The sequence below is a fragment of the Lissotriton vulgaris genome, chromosome 1_1, assembly GCF_964263255.1.
Source record: "Lissotriton vulgaris chromosome 1_1, aLisVul1.2, whole genome shotgun sequence".
Classification (NCBI taxonomy): Eukaryota; Metazoa; Chordata; class Amphibia; order Caudata; family Salamandridae; genus Lissotriton; species Lissotriton vulgaris.
In genome coordinates this window covers 1161326441-1161344622 of record NC_141685.1, presented here as the reverse complement: position 1 = coordinate 1161344622, position 18182 = coordinate 1161326441, and the positions used below count along the sequence as shown (strand labels likewise).

General features: G+C 44.0%; 1 protein-coding gene across 4 annotated transcripts in view; it reads left to right on the top strand.

Moving 5' to 3' along the window:
- Positions 1 to 1485: 1485 nt before the first annotated feature.
- HDAC7 (histone deacetylase 7) overlaps positions 1486 to 18182 on the top strand; it is a 686142-nt gene continuing 669445 nt past the window's right edge. For 3 of the 4 annotated variants that reach the window (XM_086964199.1, XM_086964189.1, XM_086964216.1), the window contains exon 1: positions 1486 to 2412. In XM_086964199.1, coding sequence (XP_086820325.1) covers positions 2301 to 2412 — 112 coding nt within the window. In that variant the 5' untranslated portion in view covers positions 1486 to 2300. The remainder of the gene's footprint in view (positions 2413 to 18182) is intronic. The other variant, XM_086964206.1, reaches the window with a different exon arrangement.

The following is an 18182-nucleotide window of genomic DNA, read 5'->3' as shown; positions in this document are numbered from 1 at the left end:
GCTGAAGACGGCTGAAATGCCAGAAACCGGTCCTCGGAAGCTTGTTTCCGGTCCAGGGAAGGAATGGCTTGGCAGTTCGGGCTGGACTGTTCCCATGAGGCACAGGATCAGACTGATTTGCATATTGCCATGTCTGAACTGGGGTGGCAGAGTGGGCTAAAGAACGGTGATGGATTAAACCCAGATCTGATGACTGGGTGTGAGTGTTTGATTAGTTCAGATGCTCCTCCATCACCACCCCCTTTTGTACGGCAAAAATCTGTGACCGGCATAATGTGTGACCCGCTTGGTATTTGGCTGCTTCTGTTATTGCCTCCATGTGTATTATACAACAAGCCAGGACTATTGGCTTTGTCAAAGGTTGATAGTTGCTAGGATACATATACTACATGCATACATACAATTATAGCTTTGTTGTATATAATATATGCTTTAGTTCTTGCACGAGAGGTTATGGTGTAATGGCTAGAGTTGCCAACTTTCCAGCTGAGAAAGCAGGTTTGAGTATCAGCGGCGGCTTAACATCCTGTGATTCTGACCAAATCACTTAAACTTCTGTGCCTATTGAAAAATACATGAATATGTCTTTGTTGGTGCTCATGTAAAGCACTAAGAGTTTTTCAATATAGAACTGCAAAAAAGGAAAAGTTACATCAAAAACAGTGACCTGTTGCAGAGTTGATATTGTTTTCCCCTTTCTTAGAGTGAGGACGAAATAGTTGCGCCCTATAGGGACCCGTCTCGGCATCTGCTTTTAAGATCTGCCGGTGCTAAGTACCGGCAGGACGCAGCCCACTTAAAGCCCTGATCTATTCATTAAATCTAGGTTTCAGTCTTGTTTGATACAGTGAATTTTTTTAAAGATAAAACAATCTGCAGTTTTGCTGGGATGTAATCGGTATTGGGGTAATCGTAATCCATATTTTTAAACTGAGAACTTTCAAACCCATATCCTCCCAGGGGGAATAGATTCTCAATGTAAGGGAAAAGTAGGCTCGTTTACTTTTTTTGCAGTTTTATATAGCGCGAACTCTCCCCGAACTGGTATTCGAGCACGTTCTTTACATGAGCACCACAGTTTACATGCACACGAAGTACAGTTGTGTACTTTTCCGGCGTGTGTGCTTGTGTTGTAAGGCCGACTTGTGAATCTGAGGAAAGTTTCGAAAATCGGGGCGAGCGAAGCAGCAGTGTCCTGCAGCAGGGCGCCTAAAGGAAGGGGACGACAGTGGTAGGAGGGCAGTGAATAGGGCAGGCAGACCTGATCGAGTCTCTTGCTCAGCCTGGCAGGGGTAAGGGCGGGGCCCCAGCTTCCTCTCTTGTGTGTCGTCGGAGTGGCTCCTGCCTGCTCCAATCAGTGGGCCGACGCCCTAACAATGCAGCTTCTCTGCGAGTGTAACTGACTTCTGACACTAGTCTATTTTTGGCCGGCCCCGCCCCCTGCGTGCTATTTCTGTTCTCAATCAGGGCTGGGGGCAGTAGAGCTTCGCGAAGCCGATGTGCGGGGGGAGGGCAGGCAGGGGGCCAGCACAGGTGGATCCCGGGGCGGAGGTGGCTGCGCCGCCTCACCTCTCAGTGCACAGGGTGCAGGGAGCTGTAGGAGGTGCCGGTAGTGCTGCAGAGACCCGCGGAGTCCTGCAGATGCAGTGTGCACGATCCACTTCCTGGAGCCGCACTCTGCCCGGGGCTGGAGACTGCACTGCCCTCTAGATGCCTGCGCGCTGGAGCCTCTGCAAGCAACAGGCTGACGGAGCTGCAGAGCCGTTTTGAGGAGCTGAATCCTAGACTGGGGCGCTCGGCTCGGATTTCGGCCACCGCCAGCTGGAGCTGATCGGACAGTATCCGGGGGCTGTCTGGGGCCATCGGGTGGGCTGCGGACTGTGGACCGGACCTCGAGAGGGCTGGTGTCAGGTTCTTCCGGAACTTCTTACGCCCCCCTTGCCAAGCACTGGAGTATCGCAGATTGTTGGTGCAAGAGGGACGGGCGTTGAAAAGAGGGGGCACTATTGCGATGGACTCGCAAACTTAAGCTCTCTAACCCCCATCTTCAGAGAGGGGCCTCACGTCGATTGGCTGGAAGATACACAGTATCGACAGATAGGCAGAAAGAGATAACAGCAGATTTCCAGGGTGGACGGTACCAGTCAAGAGAACGCGGTGCACAGACTCTTGGGCATCGGAGTCGGACCCTTGGCATGTGCCCGCTCCTGCGCCGGGACCCCCGCGGTTTAACGCCCGGTGCCCGGCTCGGATGAGTACGGTCAACGGCACAGGACGGGGACAGGAGACACCGCTGCTCAATGCCAGGATTACAGCAAATGTTAAACACCATTTACGAAGCCGATTCGCTTTTCTCTACAGATGGCATCCGAGGGAGGGAAGCCCTGAGGTCGGCAGCGCTCGGAAGCCCAGGTAGGTGCCCACTTTACGATTGTGTTTTCTGCCTAACGCCGGCATAGATCTGAGATGAACTTCAATCTGAATATATAACGCTCACATTACACACTCGCGGCAGATGCATTGACCCAATAAACTGTGTTTGATAACCTGCCATCCAGCCACACGTGTAAATTCTTTCTCTGTTTCGGGCCGCGGTCTATTTCTTCTCTTCCCTGTGGACCAAGGTTTTCACATCTCGTGATCCCATCATATCCGAGCCAATGAAACATTGGAAGGTACAGGTGTTTGTCCCTTTCCAAGGTGACAGAAGAACTTCCTGGCCCGTGGGAACCCTCCTCTCCGCAAAGCGCCGTGAGGCGACTATGGCGTCGCCGATGCTCTTCGGGAATTCCCCCAAAACAAGTGACACAAGCGTTATGTTTTAAAAGGTAAAGTGACCCATAGGGTAGTTATGTGGTACCCTTGCATGCCAGTAGGGCCTGGGGCATAACGCAATAAGAGTATCTATACTGCTCTATCCCATAGATAGTGCTGGTGAATGTATGCACGTCCCTGCTGGGTTAGCATGTTGACGTATGCCGTGGCTACCAGGTACGCCTTGCTAGTCTTAAAGAACGATGGAAGACTCGCCTTTCAAGAACACTCTTTGCTTACTTTAGGGCAGTCCAGTTCCAGTGGCGCAGCAAGCGTGCATGGGTGCAAGCAACGCAAATGGCCCATCCCTAACTTTAAACGGCCCCTAACTGTTAAACGGCCCCGGTGCCACTGCACCTTTTGCACTATTGGTGGCTACGCCCAGGGCAGGTCGTAAATCGGATTGACCGGGACAGCGCCCTGGACGGAAAGAAAATCTGGTGTTTGTTGTGGGGGCGGCAGAATGTGTGAGGAAGATGGGAGGATGGCAGGGGGTTGATGGGGTGCTAACAATAACCTAGATGTACATTAAGGGCCGATTACAACGTTTTTACGGGGACTCGATTGAGACCAAGCGGGGTGGACGAGCTGCTGTTTGCATAACATTAAATCAGGCAACTCCCTGCTGCTCCCCTCGGAATATTGGGCCTAGCTCGCCTGTGCCAAAGGCCGGCCCTGTCTACGCCCTTGTCCACTTCTGCATAGCGTGACTGCTCCGACCGTATGTCTGCGGCCGACCTAGACGTCACGTGCTTCGACTCCATTAGCACGGTTATTACGGATACCACCAGCCCCTTACTGTAAACCGCACCGTTTTTGTAAGCATTAGCCAGGAAGACGGCTAAGGGGGCTTCCGCGCTCGCGGCATAGAAAGAACGCCAGGTTTCCTCAGAACATAATCCTTCCGAGGTCAACCACCCGAGAAAAGAAACAATACGTGAGACAATCAGCACTTGGACTTTGCAGGGAAATAGTTGTTCTGCTTGAAGGTCACTTGTTATTACCATGGCTATAATTGGTCTTGTTATTTGTTGTTATTATTGGCAGTAATTGTTCTTATTAATATTAACACGTAATTTGGATTTATCTGTGCATCTACAGGAGCTTTAAAACATGAATTAAGAAAGCCTGAGAGTGCTGTGTGTGTGATTGATAAAAATGACTAACAGTCTGCGTGCTCCATTGAACGGGGCTTCTGCAGCGCCAGTCTCCGAGCTGACACTAGCCAGTCTCAGACTTGGTATTGGACATGTTTGCGAGGTTTTCTCCTCATACTCTCTTACTAACCCTTCCAAACCAACGTATCGATTCAAAATGTTTATTCGGCACAATACAATGGCCTTAAAAGAACATAAAAACATATTATCAATAAATCTTTTTTTTAATTTCAAGTGTTTTTATTAAAATATAAAATGTGCATATCAGAAGTTACGACTGTAATGGAATGTATAGTACAAAAACTATCAGTTCACTAGTCGAATGCTTTCCCTAAAATATGTGGCACCCCATATATAAAGTGCAATATTGAAACATACCAAAGGATTCCCAAGTGCATATATAAAAATGTAAGGCAATTTTATGTGCCCTGATATTTTGTGCTACGAAAATTGGTTTTAATTAATGTTTCCTCAAACCATCATAAAAACTGCAGATTAAAATTAAGTGCTGCGTGCTTTGTGTTGATGCACCAGGGAGTCATGACTATGGGCATTTTTTTGATGTCAGGGAAGGCAACTAGATGATGTACGATGGTTAAAACAAAACAATGCTGAATGTTGGTCATCCAAGTCAGATAAGATTGACATCCCTCATATAGATCATTCGATACATATGAAACAACTGTATGCTTCCTAGAATTCTTCCCACAATCTACGCTCCTGTCTGTGGTTTAAAAAGGATGCCTCAAATACACTCTTCTTAATGGAAAATGATCTTTGAGGGTCTCTTAAAAAAGGTAAATTGAATAATAGATGAAAAGTTTCATTTATATATGACAACCTAGGGATTTAAAAGCATGATCTGGGGCTAGACAGTCAAAAATAATGGATTTAGTAAAACATGTTTCTGTGTTAGCCCAGATTGGCTGCCAAAGTAATAAGGCTAATTAGTCCTCCAATAAGTGCAACTCCGCCTCCTCATGGACTATACAAGTTAATGCAGAGGCATGCACACAAAGCAAATGCTTGTATAGACGAAACAAATGTGGCTGACCAAGGTTTCGAACTTAAATTTCAGTATCAGATAGTCAGTAAGAGTTTGCGCACAGGAACATCCGGAGCTTGCCACATAGACACTCCACTGTCAAGACAGATACCAGATCCTGAGAATAGAGATGGTGCACCAAAATTAGAAGTCCAGAAAAGTTGTAGTATTTTGAAAAAAATCTCCTTTATTGTTTCAATCTTTAAAAGGCCTCTGCCAACGCGTTTCGTTCCCTTCGGAACTTCGTCAGGGCTGAAAAAGCACAAATAAAAGCGCTAAGTACATAAACATATATTACATATATATACAGAGATATATACAAAAATATATCAAAACAAATACATTCATAACTCCGTACAGTTAATAAGAGAGCTTCACAGAGGGAGAGAAAATCTGTTTAAACAGCAATATTAATAACAAAAAACAAATCAATACAATAACAACAAAGAACAAGAAAAAGGGGGTGGGGGAGAGAAGAAAGAAAAAGTGGGAGAAAAACTCAGAAGAGTTGTTTTTTTTTCTTTTCTTATTTCTCCCTTTTGCTTAGGAAACACAAGCACCAACATGTAAATAAACATTCCCTAATTAACACGTATGACATGATATGCTAGAAATAAACAAAACAGTATTGCTTAAGTTATGGCCAGATACAAGCCAGTCAGAATAAGAGGAACATTTAGGAAGAAAAAAGGGGAAGAAAAGGGGGCATAGGTAAAGGGGAAAAGAAGCAACAAGAAAAAGGGGTTAGATGAAATACACAAAATCTGTTAGGATAAAGCAAGAGGAGAGAAAAAAGAAGAAAGGAGAAGAAAGACTATAGTAACATGGAAAACATGTATGCCACCCAAATGGTTCAAGAGGGTGGGTTGTATTACACAAGGGGGTCTACTGTCAGGGCGCCTCAAGGGACCAAAAGCAAGAAATGTAGCAACAACATCAATATATACAGGATTACCACAGCATCACAAAAAAAGCCCTATCTCTGGACTCACCTAGATGGTTTCTTAGTCCCATGAGGCTGCCAAAGACAAGGTAAATCAAAGCCTCCACATTGTGGATAGGTCAACTTCTATATAAATCAATAAGAAATAATATCGATCTAATCAGAAATCACAAAAAATACATGAGGCGAAGCACACAACATATCAAAACCAATACATTCATAACTCCGTACAGTTAATAAGAGAGCTTCACAGACGGGAGAGCAAATCTGTTTAAACAGCAATATTAATAACAAAAAACAAATCAATACAATAACCACAAAGAACAAGAAAAAGGGGTGGGGGGAGAGAAGAAAGAAAAAGTGGGAGAGAAACTCAGAAGAGTTGTTTTTTTCTTTCTTTTCTTATTTCTCCCTTTTGCTTAGGAAACACAAGCACCAACATGTAAATTAACATGTTAATAGACATTCCCCAACTAACATGTATGACATGATATGCTAGAAATAAACAAAACAGTATTGCTTAAGTTATGGCCAGATACAAGCCAGTCAGGATAAGAGGAAAATTTAGAAAGAAAAAAGGGGGCATAGGTAAAGGGGAAAAGAAGCAACAAGAAAAAGGGGTTAGATGAAATACACAAAATCTGTTAGGACAAAGCAAGAGGAGAGAAAAAAAAGAAAGGAGAAGAAAGACTATAGTAACATGGCAAACATGTATGCCACCCAAATGGTTCAAGAGGGTGGGTTGTCTTACACAAGGGGGTCTACCGTCAGGGCGCCTCAAGGGACCAAAAGCAAGAAATGTAGCAACAACATCAATATATACAGGATTACCACAGCATCACAAAAAAAGCCCTATCTCTGGACTCACCTAGATGGTTTCTTAGTCCCATGAGGCAGCCAAAGACAAGGTAAATCAAAGCCTCCACGTTGTGGATAGGTCAACTTCTATATAAATCAATAAGAAATAATATCGATCTAATCAGAAATCACAAAAAATACATGAGGCGAAGCATACAACAAAGGAAAAGAAAGGGTACACCAACACTGACAGGAGTCCGCAGTGAGCAGTACCCAGTAATCGGACAATGAAAACAAGCCATCTCACCTTGTAATGGGTAGATGGGACGTAATAAATGAATTTTCTAAAGCAAATTGGCGGCAACAGCCAGAGGTCTTCGCAGTTCAGGCCGGAAAGGGCCACAACAGTGGTTATAGGTCTATATGGGAATATATGTAGATCTATTAATATGTTAACAAGAACCTAGAAAACAGATACCCCTTCATAATACCACAAACTGTCCCTAATTAACAACAATAGACAAAAGGGACATCTCCAACAACCACCGCATGAGAGCTGTTAGTAGGACCACATATATACAACGGCGAGCACCTAGGATGGTTAAGCCTAAAGGAACTGTCATAAAAAACAAGCCACATATCCCAGCAAGTATGTGCTCACCAATATAAGTAAGAAGATGGATCACAGTCGTCGGTCTGTCAGTCAATAGACCAAATTGTGGTAAGGCAACTGTCAAACAGGACAATACAGAAGAACAGAAAAAAACAAACACATAAATTATAATGCCATGACCGCAAAAACACAACAGAATAACTAATAAATCATAATATGCAAGAGCATATCATGTATATAAATGAAAACAAACCTATTTAGTAAGAGGGAACCACCTCTCAACAAGAGCTGCAGCCAGAAGTACCCGGAAGCATAGATGTGCAAACGGGGGTAAGAACTAATAAAAAAGATAAATAAAGACAAGCCGTTAATATACAGTAAAGAAACACATAAAACAGCATGTGCGGTATCTCCATATCAGAGAATAGAGAAAATATTACCTGCAATTAAGTGAAGTGGATATGGAGTAGGGCATATATAACCCAGAACCACCAAAGGAGTAGTGTTCTCCCCGTCTAAATTGGTAATTTCTAAATATAGAGAAAAGACAAGACGGGAAAGGCGGTGTCTAGGTAGGTCTAGGCGACATATACATATATCATACATAATTCGTGGAATTGGAATATGTATGTCTAAAAAGTTAAAATATAATAGTGCCTATTACTGATGTGGAAGGGGGCCCAGTGATTGGTGTAAATATAAAAACAAGAACAAAAGTCGGGTCAGAGGTGGCGGGATGTATGCTCTGCCACTGCCACCTACAAGCTCGACTATATAAAAGCCCCACCGCCTAAAACTAACACATTTGAAGTGAATAAATAAACTGCCCCCTATGCGCTTACGTGTTATAAGGAGGCAAGGGCCAACCATGGCTATCCTACCCCCACCGCCTCGGGTTGCTGCTCGAGAAATCAAACCCCCGGGAGCCCTCTTACCTGTTGCTGCCTGGTCCGCGTCTCGATAAACGCCACATCAAGTAACCCGCCATTTCCATCAGGCGGGTAGAAATAGGACATAGTTAACCATAAGGCACCCGAAGTGTCACGTGGTTGTTACGGGCGATAGTTTGCCTTCCACTGAGCCGGTAGGCGCCATATTTAAATGGCTTGTGAGTAGTGTAAATCTATAGATAAGAAGAAAAGAAAAAACCTGGGCACATGAAGCATGTGCCATTGAAGCTACGAAAATGTATATCAGAAAAACAACAAAAAAGTACACTAAAAAGGAAGGAAAAAATAAAAACAAGCAAAACCGGTCCATAAAGATGGCAATACACCCATAATATCACGTTGGTGTCTGAAGGAATTATGCGCCCTCTGTATATATAAGAGCTCCACATATTGGAATGAAAACAAAACCAATATAAATGTAATGAGAAATGTGCAGACCAATAATGTACAGGGAACATGGCGGTTGGTCTGTGAAAATTGAGACGGTCCGTAGCAAATATACTAGGACAACCACATGGAGAATACGCAAGCCGGACCCCACGCCAGTACACACCGGGAACAAACCGTCATGTAAGACCTGGTATTAAATAATGACAAAACAACTATGCCCCTGCACTATAAACATTCAATGAGTGAATAGTAATGGTGTAAGTTTGTTTAGGAAAATAATGAAAGTATTAGGACATATCTAAACATTTTTTGAATCTCCGAGAATGAGCATATATGAATGGAGATACATTGGTGGAGAAACAGTCTGTTCTTGGTGTAGTCACTTCTGTTTATTGTTCCATTTCAAAAGCCAACACGTGTTTCATCGCAGGGAACAAACTGCGAATCATCAGGGCTGGATAGAAACATAAAATACATTTTTGGGAACATGTTCTATTAGGGAGCACATTTAGGTAGTGACTTGATAGTGTCAACCAGAGTGACAAAAGCATGCCATTTATGTGACTCTGTGCGGTGAGAAATCACTAACTAGGTGACATATGTGGATAAGGAATGGGTTAGATGTCTACATGGACATAGAACACTGGCCGGATCAAAAGGTGAAGTGGCAAGGTGAAAAAGTGTTATTCTCTTATATGTAACGAGACCCCGAGTGACTTGTAAGTGGTATTGGTAAGAACAAAGGAAAAACATTTTTTTAAATTAAATAATGACAAGACTGCCATAGCAGCCCGCAATACATGCGTTGGGCAAATTACATAAAAATAGTACAGCTCAGACCATGCAATAGTGAACACTGTGGGCCACAGGGCACATTGAAAGCCACCTGACACGTGAAGACCAGTGCCTCATGAATGAAAATGACCAACACAGATAGTTGGTATCAGTTATGTAACTAATGCCCCCTAAGATAACTGGGAACACATACAGAATAATAAGTAAATAAAAAGCACCTTCAGATAAGAAGGACAAAGAAGAAAAGCAAAAGAAGAGATGTCACACAGGGAGAGAAACAAAAGCAAATAATACAAAACACAAAAATTTCAAAGTAGTGAATACCAAAAGGCAAAATACAATGAAAACAGGTTTAGCACGACCTATTGAAAATAATATACACAATGAAATACAAATAAGACATAAGTATCTGAGATTCATATAAAAACGAATATTCACATACTTAGCATCACAAGTATGATTGGCTGGGCAATGTTTTCCAAAGTAAGGACCAACTAGTGCTGAGCCCAACAAGCTAGTGGCCCCTGCTCACCCTTAATTTCAGACCAGCTACTCTCAGAGAAAAAAATGCATCTCCCCATCCGTATTGTGTCCTAGGTCAATCGCCCTCAGATTACAAATCCACCTTGATTCTTTTTGTCTCTATAACAACTCCCTATTGCCTCCTCTTGTGAGTATTGGGGCATGGTCAATCGCATGAAACCAGCAGGAAAGGTCAACTGGATGTTCCTTCCTGTAGTGCTCAGTGATTGGATATCTGGTGTCTTTAGTTTTAATCGCACGTCTGTGTTCATGCATTCTGATTTTAAGACTGCGGATCGTACTACCAACATAGATGATCCCGCATTTACAGCCTAGTAAGTACACCACATATGTTGTGTTGCAATTGATAAAGTAACCAATGTTGTATTTCTTGTCTGTGTTGTAACTGAAAGTGAAAGTTTTGTTTCTGCCTATCGGACAGATGTTACACGAGCCACAGGTAAAGAAACCTTTGGGTTTCGCTGGCAACCAGGTACCTTCAACCTTAGGGGTAGTCACATAACTAGGACAGAGTGTATGCCTCAATGCCTTGCCCTTCCTATAAGTAATAGAAGGTTTGTTTTCTATTGATTCCTTCAGGCCAGGTATCTCAGTCAGCAGGTGCCAGTGTTTACGAAAGATGTTAAAGATATCTCCACTGTGTATGTTATACTGAGTGATAAACCTTGCTTTGGGATTCACGCTATTTCTTTTAGGTTCACTTCCCTAGTCATATTGCAGATTCTATTTTCAGCTCTTTTAGGGTCCCTTGCTTGTAACCCCGTCTGGTGTACCTTTCAACAGTATCCTTGATGTGGGTACTGAACGTCAACTCCTCACTGCAATTACGCCTGATCCTGGTCATTTCTCCAAAAGGGATATTATTGATCACAGATTTAGGGTGTGCACTTGTGGCGTGTAGTGCCGCATTACATGCGGTTTCCTTCCTGAAAAGTGTGCTTTTTATTTTACCTGATTTGATATAGAATTGGATGTCAAGGAAGTTAATGTGATCTTGATGGTATGTCATAGTGAATTTGACATTGTAGTTGTTATTATTGAGAAACGTGACATATTGATTAGATGTTCTACTGATCCAGACCATAAGCAGATCACATCATTTATGTACCTCCCCCAGTACACTATGTTATTGGTCCAGGGGGAGGCACCTCTGCTCCAAGCAAAGCAAATGCTTAAGGAAGCGGGTGTCTTCTGCCTGAAGGATTTGCTAGGTGAATAGCACCACAGGCCTCCCCCAAAAGTTGCGATTCACAAGCATCTTACCGTATATATTTCAACTATTTCTTTAACTGTTTGGCTGCCAATTTTATTGGAAAACTTAAATACTCCCTCACAGATTCATCTCATTTTCAGCTGGTCATTTAAAACCTGTTGTGTCCAAGATCCATTATTAGTGAATAAAACCCTTAGATAGCATGAATAGTTAACACTTACAATTGGTGAACCCTCAATACATAAAGTTCTGCAGTTTTGCACTTTTGCCCTGCAAGCCACCTATTGGCCTATTTAATCTTCATTTTCCTAGCTTTCTTAAAATTCCCAAACTTGTCCATCAATTTCTGTAGACTGATGAGTTTCCTTGATAACAAGATGGCATCGTTGGCGTACAATACATTTAGAACCCAAGGTGCATCAGCCTGTAAAGTCTGAAGGATACCATTTCCCCATATTAATAACGAGCTAAAACAGTAACGGTGCCAATAGACACCCCTGTCTAATTACCCTCTTAATATTAAATAAATAGGAATGTTCCCTGTTAGGCCGTACCGAACTGTAGCCAACAGATGTTCATATAATCTTGCAAGGAAACTAATTATACCTCAGATATGATAGAATTGCTCTCAACCCAATCCTCCAATCTCTATAGAAGGACCTTACCCGTCGATTTGGCTGTGGATTCTAGAAGGGAGACAGGACGGTAGCATTTAGGATCAGATATATTCCCCTTCTTATAGATGGGGACTATCATCGAAATTGCACAAGAGGTGGGACATGAACCCTCAGCATTTGCATTAAGTACCCTACTCAGGATGGGACCACAAAGTCGCCCATAACTTTGAACGCATCAACTTGAAGCCCATCTGGTCCTGGCACCCTGAACTCGTATTTATAGCCACAAGAGCCTCCTCCAAAGTTATATAAAGATGGGTCTGAGACTTAAGAATCTCTCCCTTGCCTGTTGCTGATGATGCATTCTCCATATGGGAGTCAAAGAGGCCCATGAAGTGGGTGACCCATGCTTTGCTAGATACCAGGGAGGTGAGTTTGGGCTGTGAGTCATCTTTTAGAAAAGGGACGGTTACTGTGCTCCAAAATAGTGACGGATCCTTTGTTTCAGTTGCCTGTGCAAGATTTGACCAGGTCTCCTCTTGCAATACTCTCTTCCTCGCTGCGAGCACCTGCTTATAGTTCTTGTGCAGATACTTGATAGCTGAAAAGCCCCAAGGAGAGCTGTAAAGGGCATCCCATAAGAGCTTGGCTGCCGGGCTGATGAGTGATCAAACCACCCCTGCTTTCCTGTACCACCTAACTTTAAGGGCTGTGTAAGTAGTAAATTAAGTGATCTAGTAATCAGCACAGAGGCCTTCTGTAGCCCATCATGGTCCACCTCCTTGTCTAAACAGTAGCTGAGTTCAAAAGAGTTCATAGCTAACAGTTGCTGCAGAAGTCTGCATAGAGCAATCTCTGCCCTCTTAATCCGGATGCCATTAGGCCTAACTGGGACAACATTGTGATGCATGCAATTCCTTTGAAATTGTGGACCTGTATTGTCAAAGAGATAACTGATGGATTGTGGTCACTCACCACTGTTGGAATAATATTAGTGGAACAGACCAAATTCATTGCAGAGTAAAAAATCAAAGTATGATCAATAATAGTACGTGCATCTCTGCCAATTAATAAAGGTATATGTTTGTTTGCATCCACACAGCTTCTTTCCAAAAGTGTAAGATCGTACTCAAAAATCAAATGGTTCATGGCTTTTCCATAGTCATTACGATGGAAGTTCGGAATTTCAGCCACCTCAACATCAGTTACACTACGCACCGTCTTGCATGGAGGGGGCACTTCTGAATATTTAAATCACCTCGCCCGAGATTAGTAATACTTGGTCGGAATTGACTGCGGAAACTCCTCCATTCCTGCATCTAATGCATACACAACAGTACTTTGGGAAGAGTCAAAACACTATTGTGAAAATTGACAAAAACCAAATCCGGACCACCTTTAGATGGTAACCAAAGAAGTTGTACATGGGATTAAATGGTTGCTGCCATCCTAGTGGTAAAATGTAACAAATTATTTACTAAAATCTGCAGCCCCTCTTTACCATGCCTTGCTGGGGATGGAATAGCTCCTAGAAAAAAAGCATGTAAACCCTTCAACGTGTCCTGGCTCCACACAAAAAGTCTCCTGAATACAAATTGCATTAGAACGAACTTGAGGTAATGTGGCACCAGTTCGGGGAAATCAGTTTGCCAAAGGTGAATCAAGGTGTTTGTCTACTTGTAACCTAGCAGACATATTTGATTTATGGCATTGAATATGAGTGGGAGCCACATGTTTGAACAGGCACCTAAGTCTGATAATTGGTCGTCCCATATCCTGATCACCAACTTTGTCCAGACATCTACCCACATTGCTAGCAAAAGGGGGATCCTCAATAGTATGGAGTCAATAGTTCTCCTGTAAAGCACTCAAACACTAGTACCTATTAGACTGTGGAATAGCGGATGGATATTGGGCAGTGGGCGGTTGTCCATAAGATCGATCATTAGGTGTCTCTAGGACTCAACATAAATAATGATAAAAGTTGCCCAGAGGAAGGAGCGTGATGTTTTTACCAGTCAGAATAAGCGTCGCTGATCTCCTGCTTATGTTGGTTGTTTGAAATTAATAATGAAATAGTACCCCATGAACACCTTTTCATTATGACCGATCCAGCCTTCTCTCCTTGTCATCACAATTTGGTCAGCTTTGGCTATTGGAAATATAAACTTAGATTGGAGCTAGTGTAGAACTTTGTTCTTTAACTGGAAAGGGGTTTCAAATGTACCAGGGGTCAAAGGCAGAACATTGACCGGTACTTCCACACAAGGACACCAAGCCGGCGGTAGATTTATGGTCATTGCATTGAACACCTCCCCATTACCATTACTTCTTCCATTTCCTGAGACTTGGATGAAGCCACAAGAGGAAAGTTCAAACAATTGACCACCATTTGACTTCTGGCGTCATCAGAAATAGCTTTATTTAGGGTTGAGAAACTATGTAATAAAAAACTGCTGAATTCGACATGATGGTACAAGAATAGGTCACTCGATTTTAAGAGCCAGATATGTTTACAATTATAACAGACAAGTATTGTTATTTTGATTTATTATTACAGAGTTTTATATAGCGCAAACTTGACCCGAAGCTATCAGGTATTAGAGCGCTTTACATAGCACCAGTTGCGTTACATGAGGACATATTCATTTTTGTTAGGCACAGGGAGATTAAGTGATTTGCCCAGAAACACAGGATGCTCAGCGTCATGGTATACTTACAATGCATCACCTGAGTTCATGATAGAAATCAGTTATCACAAACTGTGACAGGAACTCTCCACTCAATTGGTAAATCACTTCTCTGTTTTTGCTACTCCTGTTCAGTGTTAACCGCAAATATATAGAATTTCCCTTCAAAATGACCGGAACATTTTAGCATTAACAACATGGACTGCCTCACTAGAGGCATGAGTACCCAACATTTTGAGTGTTGATGTTAAGAACTTTGTACTTTAACAAATGTGCATAGGATAAATGAATAAGGACTGCGCCAAAGTCCGGACTTCTTTGACGTCCAACAAAATCAGTGAGCCGAAAAATTATTTGTAGGGACCACTTATAAGTAAAATGTACCTGGGGCATAATGACCTGGTGAAACTTAGTGGGAAAAATATTTGCACTTTCGTAGGATTTATGTATTTGTTGATGCTTACCCCACAACCATTAGTGTTTTTTATTTTTATAAGGACGAAACAGATTTTTGGGTAATGCTAATTCCATTAGACCAAAACTTTTTAGGGCCCAATAGAGACAGAACAGACTGAACATGGGAGACCAATTAAAAGGTAGGTGTCCCTTCGTAGCGTGGAACATCTGTAAGGACATTTCTGTGCCTAACATCTCAGCTGGGACGCCCCAGGGTTCAAGACACCTAAAAAGGGTGAGGCTTAATTCAGCATAATTGGTAAAATGCTGGGGATTCTAGTTTGCATATCAAGTGTGCTCTTATGAAATTATTTACAACCGTCCTCCACATACCACAATTTTCTTGGCTCCAGATCCGTGCTCCATAAAGGGCAGATGAGTGGCTGGACCTCACAAATATGTAAAGGTGGCAATGCAGCTCAATTCCAGAATTATGTGACAAAGTGCTTAGTGGAATTTGCTCTGTGTGGTAATGATAACACACGCCAATTTATCTGGTCAAATTCCCAGTGTTGCTAAACCCAGTCCACGGTTCGACAAAGATGTGGATCCTCTCCAACAGAAACTGCCAAGATGGATTCGGTGCATAAGTGTCTAGTCCAGATTTTAAGACATATATTCGGTGTTGTGAGATTAATTCTAAGACGCACTACATCACAGAAAACAGAAAACACTTCTGCAGGAACTAGCAACTACCACCTCCCACCTCTTCCTGGATCGAAATGGCTTTATCTAAACACGCATTCGATTTAACGAATATCTGGACTTTTCTTTGGGATGACAGTGGAGAGCTAGGTGGGCACATGTAGTTCGAAGGTTCAGATCCGAGCTGGTCATTTTAGCCATTCCTATTTCTGATGTTGATAAAATACGTACCATTTATTAATAGCAAAACCTATTATATGAGCGTTTAAAGACCATTCACAATGCGTTTCTTAGCATAGTCAGTATAAATAGTAACAACAACAAGCACTGGCGTTGCCAATAGGTCTCGCAGTAGGAAAGTTTGAGCTATTGGTTGTGTAAATGACAAAGCCCTTTATGTATTCTAAATGATAACAACAGTGAAAGGCATTGTTATTTGCCATTGTAATAGTTCCACCTGTCGTACTGCGCGATCTATTGGCAACGTGAGTGTTGTTCGTGTGTGAGTGGCGTTGTGTGTGTGAGTGGCGTTGCGTGTGTGAGTGGCGTTGCGTGTGTGGCGTTGCGTGTGTGAGTGGCGTTGCGTGTGTGAGTGGCGTTGCGTGTGTGAGTGGCATTGCGTGTGTGAGTGGCGTTGCGTGTGTGAGAGGAGTTGCCTGTCTGTGAGGCGTTGGCTGTGTGATTTGTGTTGCCTGTGTGAGTGGCGTTGCCTGTGTGAGTGGCGTTGGCAGTGTGAGTGGCGTTGCATGTGTGAGTGGCGTTGCATGTGGCAGTGGCGTTGCATGTGTGCGTAGTTGAGTGGCGTTGCGTAGTTGAGTGGTGTTGCGTTGTTTAGTGGCGTTGCATGTGTGAGTGGTGTTGCATGTGTGAGTGGCGTTGCATGTGTGAGTGTCGTTGCGTAGTTGAGTGTCGTTGCGTAGTTGAGTGGTGTTGCGTTGTTTAGTGGCGTTGCATGTGTGAGTGGTGTTGCATGTGTGAGTGGCGTTGCATGTGTGAGTGTCGTTGCGTAGTTGAGTGTCGTTGCGTAGTTGAGTGGCGTTGCATAGTTGAGTGGCATTGCGTAGTTGAGTGGCGTTGCGTAGTTGAGTGTCTTTTAGTAGATGAGTGGCGTTGCGTAGATGAGGGTGAGGTGTTGAGGGTGAGTAAGGATGAGTGAGAGTGAGGGTGAGTGAGGTGTTGAGGGTGAGTGAGGAGTTGAGGGTGAGTGAGGTGTTGAGGGTGAGTGATGGTGAGGTGTTGAGGGTGAGGTGTTGAGGGTGATTGAGGTGTTGAGGGTGAGTGCGGGTGAGGAGTTGAGGTGGAGGCGTTGAGGGTGAGTGAGGGTGAGTGTGAGGTATTGTCATTGAGTGTGAGTGAGTGTGAGTGAGGGGGTGTGAGGGTGATGGGGGGTGATGGTGAGGGTGTGTGAGCGTGAGGGTGTGTGAGTCTGAGTGTGAGTTATTGTCATTGAGTGTGTGTGAGTGTGAGTGAGGGGGTGTGAGTGTGTGAGTGTGAGGGTGAGGAGTTGAGGGTGAGTGCGTGTGAGGGTGACTGTGGAGTTGAGGGTGAGTGAGGTGTTGAGGGTGAGTGAGGTGTTGAGGGTGAGTGAGGTGTTGAGGGTGAGGTGTTGAGGGTGAGTGCGGGTGAGGAGTTGAGGTGGAGGCGTTGAGGGTGAGTGAGGGTGAGTGTGAGGTATTGTCATTGAGTGTGAGTGAGTGTGAGTGAGGGGGTGTGAGGGTGATGGGGGGTGATGGTGAGGGTGTGTGAGCGTGAGGGTGTGTGAGTCTGAGTGTGAGTTATTGTCATTGAGTGTGTGTGAGTGTGAGTGAGGGGGTGTGAGTGTGTGAGTGTGAGTGTGAGGGTGAGGAGTTGAGGGTGAGTGCGTGTGAGGGTGACTGTGGAGTTGAGGGTGAGTGAGGTGTTGAGGGTGAGTGAGGTGTTGAGGGTGAGTGAGGTGTTGAGGGTGATTGAGGGGTTGAGGGTGAGTGAGAGTGAGTGAGCGTGAGGGTGAGTGAGGGTGAGTGTGAGTTTGGGTGAGGTGTTGAGGGTGGGTGAGGGTGAGGCGTTGAGGGTGAGTGAGGATGAGTGAGGGTGAGTGAGGAGTGAGTGTGAGTTAGGGTGAGGGGTTGAGGGTGGGTGAGGGTGAGGGGTTGAGGGTGAGTGAGGATGAGTGAGGATGAGTGAGGGTGAGTGAGGGTGAGTGAGGGTGAGTGAGGGTGAGTGAGGGTGAGTGAGGGTGAGTGAGGGTGAGTGAGGGTGAGTGAGGGGTTGAGGGTGAGTGAGGGTGAGTGAGGGTGAGTGAGTGAGGGTGAGTGAGGGTGAGGGGGAGGGGTTGTGGGTGAGTGAGGGTGAGGGGTTGAGGGTGAGTGAGGGTGAGTGGGGGGTTGAGGGTGAGCCACAAAACACAATGAACTGAGGCACTCATAAATAGATTACTGCTCTGACAAAACCGAAAATAAAAATGAAACCACTGCTGCTTCAGGGCAGCAACTGCTGCATATATTTAGTAAGGGTCCTTCCAAAACGAAAAGCAA